The 14,690-nt window shown below is 39.8% G+C and overlaps 1 protein-coding gene across 2 annotated transcripts in view; it reads right to left on the reverse strand.

Annotated features, from left to right (window-relative positions):
• The window catches only part of LOC111159170 (F-box and leucine rich repeat protein 2), a 151,304-nt gene that overhangs the window by 1,169 nt on the left and 135,445 nt on the right, over positions 1-14,690 (reverse strand). For both annotated transcript variants that reach the window (XM_022521606.1, XM_022521607.1), the window contains one exon: positions 423-635. In XM_022521606.1, the coding sequence (XP_022377314.1) occupies positions 423-635 (213 nt within the window). The remainder of the gene's footprint in view (positions 1-422; positions 636-14,690) is intronic.

Genomic DNA, 14,690 nt, shown 5'->3' on the forward strand with positions numbered 1-14,690 from the left:
CAGTCGCTGGTTCTGTATGGACACTGAGCGCATCCTTGTAGCCGTTAGCACCTGGGGCAGCTCTGGGAGGTAAATGCAAAGCTGCTCAACGTAAAGTGTATTCAAGAAAACTATGTGAACTATGTGGGACAAGAAAAGCCATGTTCTATCTAAGCCCTGTTCTCTGGAAGTTAACCAAGACCATGGTTTCCTTCCTGCTGGTAATGACTCTAAGTCTCTCTCCCTACAAGGGTCTGATCACCAGACTCTAGAACCTCTGTCCCACACCCATTCTGGAAGTTGAATTGGCCGGAGTAAGATCTAATAAGGAAATTTTGAACAAGACGACACTTGTAGAACATCACTATAAGCTTAGAATAAAATGTGGAAGATAGAGTCTTGACATACTCGTTTGCTTAGGAAGTGTGCCAGCCCCGCCTTACCCGCATCCGCTTGATGCCTGCGCGGGTAACCTGCTGGCAGTCATACAACTCGAGGCGCTCCAGGCCGCGGCAGTTCTCCAGGTGCTCCAGGGCCACGTCGGTGATGAGGAGGCAGTTGTCCAGTTCCAGTACCCGCAGCCTCTCGTGACCGCAGGTGCTGTTGCTCAGGTGCAGGATCCCGTCATCTGTGATGAGCTCACAGTGGGACAGACTCTAGAACAAGGAGACACGTGTGGATATCTGAGAGACCTGCTCTTTCCAAGGCTCCGGGCCTGGGCTGGGCAGCACCCTATGGTAGCCGCTTATCACTGGAGGATTAAACACAAAATCTTGGGGTCCTGTGGCCATGGGTTTGCTGCACTCTTGGTGGCTGCTCTCATCTTTCCAATTATGTAAAGATGGAAATCAAATTGCAGGTGATGATACAGTTGAAGAGGACAATGTGAAAGGATCCTGAACTAACCTTTCATAAACTCCCCAATTCTCAGCTACATAAAGGACAGCCTACTCTGAAAAAACAAAAACTCTAAAAACTGAGTGACTCCTACACATTGAGTGAATGAGAGAAGGTCCAGGTCACGGGCTAGGAGAAGCTGGGACACAATCTTGCCATAAGTACCACTCCCAATGCGGAGACTCACAGCTGGAAGGGAACTCAAAACCTGGAGTTCGTCTCTGAGGAGCAAAGGGCTTGAACCCCATGTTGGGCAACCCAGCTCTTAAGATCTGTACCTGAAAGACAAGCCCCTAAAATAGCTAGCTTTGGAAACCAACAGGCTTACATCCCCGAGACCCACAAGACTAGCAATCCCAGCAACAGCTCTTAAAGGGCTCACACATGTGGACTCACCCACCTCAGGGCCCAACCTGGACGTGGCCCATTCAGAGGTGTCTGGACTTTGTGTGGGAGGGTCTTGTTTACTTGTCTTGGACACTGGCCTGAGGGTCAGGCACCTGATCTGACACATTTGGGGGCATGCTGGGGTACTCTAGGTATAGGGACTGGTGGGCACCCATCTTTGTGCACCCCCTCTATCTTGCTCCAACTGGTGGATGCTTAAAAACAAAACAAAAAACCCTCTAGGCTTTTTTTTTTTTTTTTTTCCCTTTCTCTACTTTTCTTTCTTAGTAGGCACCATCTCTACACTCTCCTCTGTCACTCCCCAGCTAGTGGGTGCCAGTTTCTCCCTCTCCCTCTGCTGTACTTGAGAACACCATTCTCTCTCAGGAAGGAACTTCTATAAGTGTCCGTGCCCTGGTTTTACATCTGGTACCTTGGTTTTTGCAGCTGTTGCTAGAGGACACCTTTGCATTTCCTGGCTCTGGGGGCCCATGGGGCTTATGCTGGTGGGCCTCACAGGACTGTAACCAACAGAGAAATAGTTCGGAAATGGCCAGTATCCCCAGGGCACAGCAAGAGACAACAGGCCCAGGAATTCAGTCTGTAAAAGAGGACTAACAGCTTATTATCACGGACACCTGGGTGCATAGTCGCTTAAGGGCCTGTCTTCGCTCAGGTCAGGATCCCAGGCTCCTGGGATTGAGTCCCACATTGGGCTCCCTGCTCAGTGGGGAGTCTGCTTCCCCTCTGCTACTGCTCCTCCTGCCTGTGCTTTCTCTGTTCCTCTCTGATAAATAAATCTTTAAAAAAAAAATAGCTTATCATCATAGCTGCAGGCTGAGGGGCAGGCTTCAGATTAAACACATTTTAAGGGCTGGCAAGACTTACTGGAAACCTCTGGGGGACCCCAGGATGTCTTGGAGGGAAGATTTTATAGGCATCTTGTGTCCCATTTTTACTTCTGGTGCCCTAGTCTTTGGGGCCTGCCACTCAGGGATGCTCCTTGATCACCTAGTTCTGAGAGGATGCTGAATTCCCCTCCTATAAGCACCCCAATTCTACAGCTATAATAGAGGAAAGAAAGTGAAGATGGTATAAGAGACTTAAGGGACAACGTGAAGTGGACTAACATTCATATCATGGGGCTCTCGAAAGGAGGAGAGAGGAAAGGAACAGAAAAATTACTTCAAAAAATAATGGCTGAAAGCTAACCTGGGGGGAAAAACAGAATCCAGATCCAGGAAGTCTAGAGAGTTCTATAAATATGAACCCCAAGAGATGCACACCAAGATAAATTATAATTAAAATGTCAAAAGTTAAAGAGAATCTTGAAATCAGGAAAAGAAAAACTTGTTATGTACAGTGGAACCCCCCCATAAGACTATCAGATTTTTTTTTGCAGAAACCACAGGACAGAAGGCAGTGGCATGACACATTCAAAGTACTGAAAGAAAAAAACACTTCCAGTCAAGAATACTCTTAACTAACAAAGTTATCATTCAGAATTGGAGTAAGAGTTTTTCAGACAAGTTAAAGCTAAAGGAGTTAATTACTTTACTAAACCAGCTTTACAAAAAATATTAAAGGGACTTTGTTGAGATGAAAAGACAGGGCACTAAATAAAATGTGAAAGTATAAATCTCACTGGCAAAGGTAAATATATAGGAAAGATGTAATGGGCGAATCATTTATAGAGCTATTATGAAGGCTAAAAGACAAAAGTAGAATAAAAACAACAACAAAACCCAAACTACAAACAAGTGATACACGAGATGAAAAGATGTAAAATGTAACATCAAAAACAAAATGGAGGAGGGAGGTAAACACATAGAACTTTAGAATGTATTCAGATTTAAGCTGTTATAAAATAGACTGATACAAATATAAGTTGTTATATGTAAGCCTCCTGGTAACCCCAAAGTAAAAATCTATAGTAGATACACAAAAGATAAAAGAAATTAAGTGTACTACTATAAGTCATTAAACCACAAAGGAAGAAAACAAAGGAACAGAAGGAACTACAAAACAGCCTGAAAACAACATAATGGCAATAAGTACACAGCTATCAATAATTACTTTATATGTAAATGAGCCAGATTCTCCAAACAAAAGACAAAGAGTTGGGGCATCTGGCTGGCTCAGTCAGTTAAGCATCTGCTTTTGGCTCAGGTTATGATCCCAGTGTCCTGGGATCAAGCCCAGTAGTAGGGTCCCTGCTCAGTGGGGAGCCTGCTTCTCCTTCTCCTCACTTGGGCTCTCTCACTATCTCTGTTGCTCTCTCTCTCTCAAAATTTTTTTAAAAGATTTTATTTGAAAGAGAGACAGCGAGAGAGGGAACACAAGTACGGGGAGTGGGAGAGGGAGAAGCTGGTTTCCTGGTGAGCAGTAAGCCTGATGCAGGGCTTGATCCTAAGACCCTGGGATCATGACCTGAGCTGAAGGCAGCCGCTTAATAGCTGAGCCACCCAGGTGTCCCTCAAATTAATAAAACCTAAAACAAAACAAAACAAAAAACCCCCAAAAACAAAAGAAGTAGAGTGCCTGAATGAATTTAAAAAAAAAAGACCCATTTATATGCTGCCTTTAAGAGACTCACTTCAGGTGCAAGGACACACACAGACTGAAAGTGAAGGAATGAAAAAAGATAGCCCATACAAATAAAAACCTCCAAAAAAGTTGGAGGTTGGGGCGCCTGGGTGGCTCAGTGGGTTAAAGCCTCTGCCTTTGGCTCAGGTCATGATCCCAGGGTCCTGGGATAGAGCCCCGCATCGGGCTCTCTGCTCCGCGGGGAGCCTGCTTCCTCCTCTCTCTCTCTCTCTCTGCCTGCCTCTCTGCCTACTTGTGATCTCTGTCAAATAAATTAAAAAAAAAAAAAAAAAGTTGGAGGTAGCCCTAATTACATCAGACAAAATAAACTTTAAAACACTATAATAACAAAGGACAATATGTAATGATAAGGCGTCAATCCAACGAGAGCATAAATATTGGTAAATATTTATGCACCCAACATAGGATCAACCTAAAATATATAAAGCATATACCAACAGACCTAAAGTAATAGCACCAGTAATTAGAGGACTTTAATACCCACTTACATCAACAGGTAGATCATCCAGACAATATCAGTAAGAAAACATCAGCTGTACACAATATGATGGAACAGATGGACTCAATAGATATATACACTCAATAGATATATACAGAACATTCTATCTAAAAGCAGAATACACATTCTTCTCAAGTGTATATGGAACGTTCTCTAGACCAGATCATATGTTAGAACACATAAGAAATCTTAATATGTTGGGGCACCTGGGTGGCTCAGTGGGTTGAGCCTCTGCCTTCGGCTCAGGTCATGATCTCAGGGTTCTGGGATCGAGCCCCACATCGGGCTCTTTGCTGGGCGGGGAGCCTGCTTCCTCCTCTCTCTCTGCCTGCCTCTCTGCCTACTTGTGATCTCTCTCTGTGTCAAATAAATAAATAAAATCTTTAAAAAAAATCTTAATATGTTTAAGATTAAAATCATTATCAAGTACTTTTCCAACCACAATAATATAAAAGTAGAAATAATTACAAGAAGAAATGTGGAAAATTCACAAATATGTGGATATTCAACATGTTACTGAACCACCAACAAATGGGTCAAAGAAGAAATCAAAAGAAAAATGTAAAAAATGTCTTGAGACAAATGAAAATAGAAATGTAAAAATCAAAATTTATGGGATGCAGCAAAAGCATTTCTAAGGCAATAGTTCATAGCAATAAAGTCCTACCTCAAGGAACGAGAAAAGTCAAATGACCTAACTTCACACCTTAAGGAACTATGGAAAGATGACAAAGCCCAAAATTAGTAGAAGGGAGGAAATAAAGATTAGAGAGGATGTGAATAAAAGAGACTAAAAAGACGGGACTGGAGGAGATTATGCTGAGTGAATTAAATCAAGCAGAGAGTCAATTACCATATGGTTTCACTTACTTGCGGAGCATAGGGTTAACACAGTGGACATTAGGAAAAAAAGAGGAGAAGTGAGTTGGGGGAAATTGGAGGGGGTGACAAACCATGAGAGACTGTGGACTCTGAGAAACAAACTAAGGGTTTTGGAGGGGAGGGGAGTAGAGGGTTGGGTAAGCCCGGTGGTGGGTATTATGGAGGGCACGTATTGCATGGAGCACTGGGTATGGTGTATAAACAATGAATCTTGGAACACTGGGAAAAAAAAAAGACAACCGAAAAGATCAATGAAACTAAGAGCTGGTTTATTAAAAGATAAGCAAAACTGACAAACCTTCAGTTAAACTCACCAAGAAAAATGAGATGACTCAAAATCAGAAATGAAGGAAGAGAAATCATAACTGATATCACAGAAATACAATAGATCATAAGAGACTATTAAGAACAATTATATGCCAACAAATTGGACAACCTAGAAGAAACTGGTAAGTTCCTAAAAACAAAGGCCAACCAAAACAATAATGAAGAAATAAAAAATCTGAACATACTGATTACTAGTAAGGAGATTGAATCAGCAATCAAAAACCTCCCAACAAAGAGAAGTCCAGGACCAGATTGCTTCATTTGTGAATTCTACCAGATATTTAAAGAATTAATACCAATCATTTTCAAACTCTTCCAAAAAAAAGGAGGGAACATTTCCAAACTCATTTTGCAAGGTAAACATTATCCTGATACTAAAACTAGACAAAGACACTACAAAAAATGAAAATTACAAACCAACATCTGATAAATAGAAGCAATAACTCTCAACAAAATATTACCAAACTGAACTCAACAGTACATTAAAAGAATTCTATACCGCAATCAAGTGGAATTTTTATTTTAGGGATGCAAAGATGTTTCAACATTTTCAAAACAATCAATATGATACAGCATAAGCAAAATGAAGAATACAAATCATATAATCACCTAAATAGATGATGTAATAGAATCTGACAAAATCAACATCCATTTGTGATTTAAAATATGGGTAAAGAAGGGACATACCTCAACATAATAAAGACTGTATATGACAAGCTCATAGGCTAACATCATACTCAATGGTGAAAAGCTGAAAGATTCTCCTTTAAGGTGAGAAATAAGATAAGGATGCCCACTCTTGCCATGTTTATTCAACATGGTATTAAAAATCCTAGCCAGAGGAAGTAGGCAAGAAAAAGAAATAAAGACATCCAAATTAGGAAGAAGTAAAACAGTCACTATTTGCAGATGATGTGATATTATATACAGAAAACCCTAAAGAATCCACCACAAAACCTTAGAACCAATAAACAAATTCAGTAAAGGATACAAAGTTAACATATAGAAACTGGCTTCATTGCTATACGCTAATAATGAGCTATCAGAAAGACAAATTAAGGGGCGCCTGGGTGGCTCAGTGGGTTAAAGCCTCTGCCTTTGGCTCAGGTCATGATCCCAGGGTCCTGGGATGGAGCTCCGCATCAGGCTCTCTGCTCAGTGGGGAGCCTGCTTCCACCTCTCTCTCTGCCTGCCTCTCTGCCTGCTTGTGATCTCTGTCAAATTAAAAAAAAAAAAAAAGACAAATTAAGGTGCACCTGGGTGGCTCAGTCAGTTAAGCATCTGACTCTTCATTTCAGCTCAGGTCATGGTCTCAAGGTCATTAGATTGAGCCCCACATCTGCTTCAAATCCTCTCACTCCCTCTCCCTCTCCCCTGCCCCCACTCACATTTGCTCACTCTCTCTAGAAAGAAAAAGGAAGAAAGAGAAATTAAGAAAATAATCTCTCTTACAATTGTATCAAAAAGAATAAAAGATCTAGAAATAACTTTAACAAGGAGATGTAAAAAACCTATACTCTGGGGCGCCTGGGTGGCTCAGTGGATTAAGCCGCTGCCTTCGGCTCAGGTCATGATCCCAGGTCCTGGGTTCAAGCCCCACATCGGGCTTTCTGCTCAGCAGGGAGCCTGCTTCCTCCTCTCTCTCTGCCTGCCTCTCTGCCTGCTTGTGATTTCTCTCTGTCAAATAAATAAATAAAATCTTAAAAAAAAAAAAAAAAAACCTATACTCTGAAAACCATAAGACATTGATGACACTTAAGATGACAGAAACAAATGAAGAGACTTTGTGTTCATAGATCAAAATTCAAATTGTTAGAATGTCCCTACTACTCAAAGCAATCTATAGATTCAAGCAATTTTTATCAAAATTTCAGCTGCATTTTTCATAGAAATATAGAACAATTCTGGGCAACCTTCTCGGGTCCCCTCCCTTTGGGGGAGCTTTGTACTATTGTTCAATAACTATGGCTCAATAAACTTTGTTTTGCTGCCTACCAAAGAAAATATAGAACAATCCTAAAATGTATACAGAACCCTAAAAGACCCTTATTAGCCAAAGCAATCTTGAGAAAGAAGAATAAATCTGAAGGCCATTATACTCCCTGGTTTGAAGTTATATTACAAATAATGCTATAGTAATAAAAATGTACAGTATTGGCATTAAAAACAGACACACAAATCAATGGCATAGAATAAAGAGCTCCCAAATAAGCCCACCCATTATTAATCAATTAATTTATGACAAAGGAGTCAAGAATATACAGTGGTGAAAGGACACTCCAATAAATAGTGCTGGGAAAACTATAGCCACATGCAAAAGAATGAAAGTGGACTCCTATTTTATAGTATATACAAAAATCAACTCAAATTAAAGACTTAATGTAAGACCTGAAACCATAAAAATCCTAGAAGAAAACAGGCAATAAGCTCCTTGACATTGATCTTGGTAATGATTTTTTTTGAAAGAATACTAAAAGCAAAGGCAACAACAGTAAAAATAAACAAGTGGGACTACATCAAACTAAAAGCTACTGCACAGCAATGGAAACCATTATAACCAAATGGAAAGGCAAAAATGGGAGAAAATATTTGCAAAACATATATCTGATACAGGGCTAATATCTAAAATATAGAAATAACACATATAACCTAGTAGCAAAAAGAAAAAGTGGTCAAATGTCCTGAAAAGACATTTTTCCTAATATGACATACAGATGGCCAACAGACACATGGAAAGATGCTCAACAATGCTAATCACCCCAGGGAAATGCAAATCAAAACCACAATGAGATATCACCTCACACCTGTCAGAATGGCTATTACCAAAAAGATAAGAAGTGATAAATGTTGTCAAAGACATGAAGAAAAGGGAACCCCTGTGCACCACTGATGGGAATGTGAATTGGTGCAGCCACTACGGAAAACAATATGGAGGTTCCTCAAAAATTAAAAACAGAACTCTATATGATCCAGCACTTCCACTTATAGGTATTTATCTGAAGAAAATGAAAACACTAATTCGAAAACAGCTGTACTCCCATGTTCACTGCTGCATTATTTACAACAGCCAAGACATGGAAACAACCTAAGTGTCTACCAATGGATGAATGGGTTATGAATGTCACACACACACACACACACACACACACACACACACACAAAGAGGAATATTATTCAGCCACAAAAAAGAATGAAATCTTGCCATTTGTGACAACATGGCTGGACCGTGAGGGCATTAAGTGAAATAAGTCAAGCAGAGAAAAATACCATATAATGTCCCTTATATGTGGAATTTTTAAAAAAACAAGCAAATAACTAATCTCATAGAATACATCCTGAAACTAATATTACACTGTATGCTAATTAACTGGAATCTGAATAAAATTTGAAATATAAAAAAAGAATACGTTGGTGGCTGTCAGAGGTGGGGTGGGGTAAGTGGATGAAAAGGGTGAAGGGAGTCAAAATGGACAGATCTCCAATCATTAAATAAGTTACAGGGATATAATGAGAGAAAATCTGAAAAGTTCTTAACCTAAGAAAAAAATTTTATAAATAGGGAGACAGATGTCAACTAAACTCATTCATGTTGATCATTTGGCATATATACAAATATCAAATTGTTATGTTGTAAACCTGAAACTAATATAATATTTTACCAAGTATATCTCCATTGAACAAAAAGGAACCAGAGCTGGTGGTACCCAGGAGTCTCTCTGAGTAGCAGTAATTCTGGAACATTCAAACTTTAGTGCCAATGAGACTTGGGAATAAAGGAGTAAATGCACATAAGTGCCCATCAAGGCAGAGTTAATGGGTTTTAACAGAAACTGAGCAGATCAACCACCTGCTTTCAGACGGACGGCTCTTCTGTGGAATCCTGGGGGGTCTGCCAAAGCAGGAATCCCCACACTCCGGGGCAGGGGGGCTCTAAGAATCCAATTCAATAATGAACAAAAGAATAATAGATAGTGCTTACTGCCCTCAGTTAGAGACAGGTAGGCAGCAGGGTGCTGAAGAAAAGCAAACTGCTGGATATTAGATTACAGTGTGGACTGAAACCACTTACGCTGTGGCTTTGCTATTATTCTGGTGATTAAGGAATGGAATCAAAGCCCACTCTTACCATGGCAACAAGTAAGCTGCTAGCTCATTTTTATTAAATTGTTATTAATTCACTCATTTGTTATTAAAGACCATTTTAAAAGTTAAAAAAAAAAAAAAAAAGATCGCAGGGGAAATTTCAGTTTACTCCATTCAGTGCAATTTCATAGCCCTCTACTCCACTTGAGGACGCCAGTGCAATAAGTCTGATGTCCATGTCATTTAGAAAATTGTGCAAACAGCCATGACACAGAGACTTACTGAACACTCTTGATGGTTATAATTAAATAGACCTTGGACACTGTGATCTGACATTACTGGTTTCTCTTGGGTATAAATAGTAAAGGCTACAGAACGTAACAAATTCAGATGAACATTGTATAGCCAAATGGCAATTCTTTTTTTTAAAGATTTATTTATTTATTTTAGAGAGAGTGCATGCACATGAGCAGGGGGAGGGGCAGAGGGAGGAGAGACTGCCAAGCAGACTCCATGCTGAGCACAGGGCCTGAGGTAGGCTCGATCCCAGGACCCTGAGATCATGACCCAAGCCAAAACCAAGAGCTGGATGCCCAATTGACAGAGCCACCCAGGTGCCCCCCAAATGGCATTTCTGTAATTAAAGTTCTACATATCAATAGTTTCAGATCTGACATTTTATCCAAATGCATATAAAATGCAACATTCACCCCACCATAAAAGTTCAGAGGCAAAAAGTAGTACATCAAAGTCCCATTATTCGTTCGTTCCTTCAAATAAAGGAGTTCTAACTCTGTGCCAGGCCCTATGTTGTGATGGTGAGTAAAAACACACTTTTCTGCACTGGTGGAGCTGAGGGTCTTGAAAGACATAACTATTAAGCTGAAGTTAAGGTAAGTGCTCTCAGAGCACATAGCAGTGGAATGTGACCTGAGGAAATGACCACTAAACTGATGTCTGAAGGATGAGGAGCCAAGAAGGAGAAAGAGTGTGAAGAGTGTGTTGTGTGTAGCACCCCAGGTAGTGACAAGTACTGTGCATGGGAAGAAAGGAAGATGCAGATGGACTTGCAGAGGTGGAGACCAGATCACAGTTGTGCAGGCCACGTAAAGGAATTTTATTTTGATCCTAAGGTCATTGGGAAGAGTTTTAAGGAGAATGTGATGTTTGTTTTTCAAAGAGACCATCATGTATTATTACATACCCACCAGAATGGCTAAAATGAAAAAGATGTTACTGGTGAGGATGTGGAGCAACTGGAACTCTCCTACATTGCAGCACGATTTGGATATTCCTGACTGGAATGCATACCTGTGTTCACCACAAGTCAGAACAATATTGGTTTTAATACCCTCAAACTGGAAACTACTCAAATAATCAGTACTAGAAAGGATAACTAAATCATACTCTGCCCATTCCATACAGCAATGAGAATGAACAGTGTTCATTTATATGTAAGAATATGGATAAACTTCACAGATATAATAGTGAAGACAGACACCAAAGAGGACACATAATTCCATTCATAGTTTATTTTTTTTAAAGATTTTATTTATTTGAGAGAAAGAGTGAGAGAAGAGCACAAGCAGTAGAGAGGCAGAGGGAGAAGCAGACTCCCCACTGAGCAGGGAACCCAATACAGGGCTCGATCCCAGAACCCCAGGATCATGACCTGAAGACAGACGCTTAACTGACTGAGCCACCCAGGTACCCCCCATTCATAGTTTATAGATAATAAAGTACAAAACAAGGGCAAAACTAATGTAGGGTTAGAGTTGGAAGTCACTCCCTTTGGTGATGGTGGTGGTGGGGGATGTCTTAGTGACCAGAATGGAGCAGCAGAAAAGGGTTGTCTGGAGTCTGGTAAGGCTGATTCTTCATCATTTAGCTTATGCAAATGCACTGATATATACACCTATAATAAGTGCTCTTTTCTGCATGTATATTTTACTTCAGTAAAAAATTAAAACTGAAAAGATAAACCACCCTGGAGTGCCTGGCTGGCTCAGTTGGAAGAGCATATGACTTGTGATCTTAGGATCATGAATTTGAGCCCCACATTGGGTGTAGAGATTACTGAAAAATAAATCAATTATTTTTAAAAAAAGAAAAAAGAAAAGATAAGCCACCCTGACTGCCAGATTATTCAGAATGTAAATGTGGATGTAGTTGAGCAAATAGACTACTACAATCTTTGAGGCAAGGAAATGCCTGCCAATTTTGGACCTGATGAGTTACGGTGGAGGAGACAAGTAGATGGGTGTGAGGTATTTCTGCAAAGTGAAAAAAAAAAAAAAATCAAGAAAGCCTGATAGTGGATACAAGAAATAGGCAGCTGAGTACAAATTAGAGGGAAAGGAACCTAGAAGGAAAAAAATTCTGTCAGAACTTGGAGCTTGAATGGTTCTTTGAGCAACATGGGAAATATTTCTTCTCATGAATCCAATCACAACATATGATTCTACATGAAATAGTACTTATGTAATCAATTACTGCTGTTCATTTTTCTTTAGCTTTGGAATTGATTTGTGGATAAAGCCAGGAGGTTGTTTAAATTAAGAAACAGAATTTGAGGGGCAGCTGGGTGGTGCAGTCGGTCGGGTGTCCAGGGTCATGAGATCCAGCCCATGTCAGGCTCCGTGTTCAGTGTGGACTCTAACTGGGACTCTCTCCCACTCCCTCTGCCCTTCTCTCTCTAAAATCAATAAATAAATTTCTTAAAAAAAAAAAAAACCAACAGAATTTGGAAAGAAAATTTAATTAAAAAATTTTAAAAATAGAATTTATTTACAATAAAGTACAACCAAAACAAAGTGTATATGTATCTTATTACTTACATATACACATACATGAATATACACACATATAACCATGTAGATTAGAGGAAGATGATGGAGATGGTGTCAGAGAACCAACTTCATTGTTTTAAAACAGGAAAATTGAGGAATCAAAAAATTAACAGTTGCATCTGGGACCAAGGAGACAGCTGCTTTCATATTAACTGAAAAGCTTCTATACTGGCATAGGTAAGTATTTATATAATTTAAAAACTGGTTTAATTTAAGGATAATCAGAGGGGCCAACATGTCAAACAAGCTTGACATGTTCCCTGAGTTCCTAGGAAAATCTGCCAATATGGTTCACAGAGCAGAGGGGCTTTTAGTTTATGCTAATAAAGAGCCAATAGTCAAAGCCATCTGCCACTCATTGTTTATATATTATCTCATTTATGCTTCACAGCCTCCCTACGGAGTAGGTATTATGATTGCCATTTTACAGATGAGGAAATCAAGACTCAAAGAAGTTGAGACTTGCCCATTATAATAAGCTCAGGCTAGCCTTAATAAACCTTTCCCCTCTCCTGCATTATTTTGCCCACCCCTAGTATCCTACGGATTTAAGTCTGTTTTTATTTCCTCATCTGTTTATGGCAGGTGTGTTAGGAGGAAGGGATACTCCAGAAAAACAAGTTTGCCACTGTTAGGCACTATCTACAGACTAATTAGGAGAGCCACATTCTGGAAGTGCTTATACTAGCATTCCAGAGAAGGCAGAAGTGGTGGTGGGGGAGGCGGCAAATATGCACAGCAGGGAGTACAACTGCCTTTAAATGCAAAACAGCAGGTGTCTTTTGCTGGGAGGAGGGCGGGTGGGGGGAGAAAATCTCTCAATCTCACATAGAATTTCTCTAGAAGGAACAGACATTGGCCACAGAGATTATCCCTGAGGGGGCAGGTGGGGAAATAGGGTAACTGGGGGTTTTAAATGAGATAGGGGATTTTTCTCTTGTATTCTTGGCATTTAAAAAAATACCTTGAACTTTTTCTTTTGAATTTTATCAAATTTTTTTTGCTTTGATATGATCATTAATTTTTCTTCTGTAGCCTGTTAACATGGTGGATTACACTGATTCATTTTCAAATATTAAACTAGACTTGTGTCCCCGGAATAAACCCTGCTTGGTCAGGGTGTATAATTATTTTTATATATTGCTGAATTCTATTTGCTAATATTTTAAGGGCATTTGCTTCTATATTTATGAGGGATACTAGTCTGTAGTTTTGTCTCTTGGTACTATTATTACCTAGGTTTTATATCTGGTTATTTGGCCTCATATGAGTTGTGAAGTACTCTGTCACCTATTTTCTGGAAGAAATTGTGTAGTTGGCTTCAGTGTTTGATAGAACTCTTCAGTGAAACCATCTGGAGATTTCTGTTTTGGCAGTTTAAAAATTATAAATCAATTACTTTAGTACTAACAAGCTATTCAAATGATGTTTTATAATGAATGAGCTGTGCTGGTCTGTGCTTTTAAATGTGCTGGAAGTGGTCAAATGGATTTATGTGGAGGTGTTCCTAGTATTCCCTTATCATCCTTTACTGTCTTCACGGCCTGTGGTGGTGCAGGTCTCAGTCTGTTCCTGCGCTGTAACAAAATGCTACAGAGAGGCTGGCTTATAAACCACAGAAATTTCTCTCTCACGGTTTGGAGGCTGGAAGTCCCAGATCATGGTGCAGGCAGATGTGATGTGATGGCTGGAGACGGCCCCCTTCCGGGTTTGCAGCCAATGCCTTCTCGCTGTACACTCCTCCAGGGGTGGATGCAGGGAAGGATCCATCTGGAGACTCTTTTATAAGAGCATTTAACCCATTCATGAGGAAGTTCTGAACCTGGTCGCCTCCCCAAGATCCTAAGACCATCCTGTTGGGGGGTAGGATTCAACATATGAATTTTGGGGGCACACAAACATTCAGACCATAGCACCCCTGTTTCATTCTCATTAATGGTAATGTATCATTTCTTCATCAGTCTTGCTAGAGGTCTGTTTCAAAGAACAAGCTTTTGTTTTGCTGTTTTTTTCTATTGTTCTTCATTTTTTACTTTCATTGATATCTATTATTATCTTTAGTACATTCTTTCTTTTCCTTATTTTGGATTTATTTTGTTCTTCTTTTTCTGGTTTCATCTGGGTGGGAGTTTAAGATTATCAAGACTTTCCTTATTTATCTTCAAGTTTACTTATTTATT

This window comes from Enhydra lutris, unplaced genomic scaffold (assembly GCF_002288905.1).
Source record: "Enhydra lutris kenyoni isolate GAN:26980312 unplaced genomic scaffold, ASM228890v2 scaffoldscaffold66, whole genome shotgun sequence".
Lineage (NCBI taxonomy): Eukaryota > Metazoa > Chordata > Mammalia > Carnivora > Mustelidae > Enhydra > Enhydra lutris.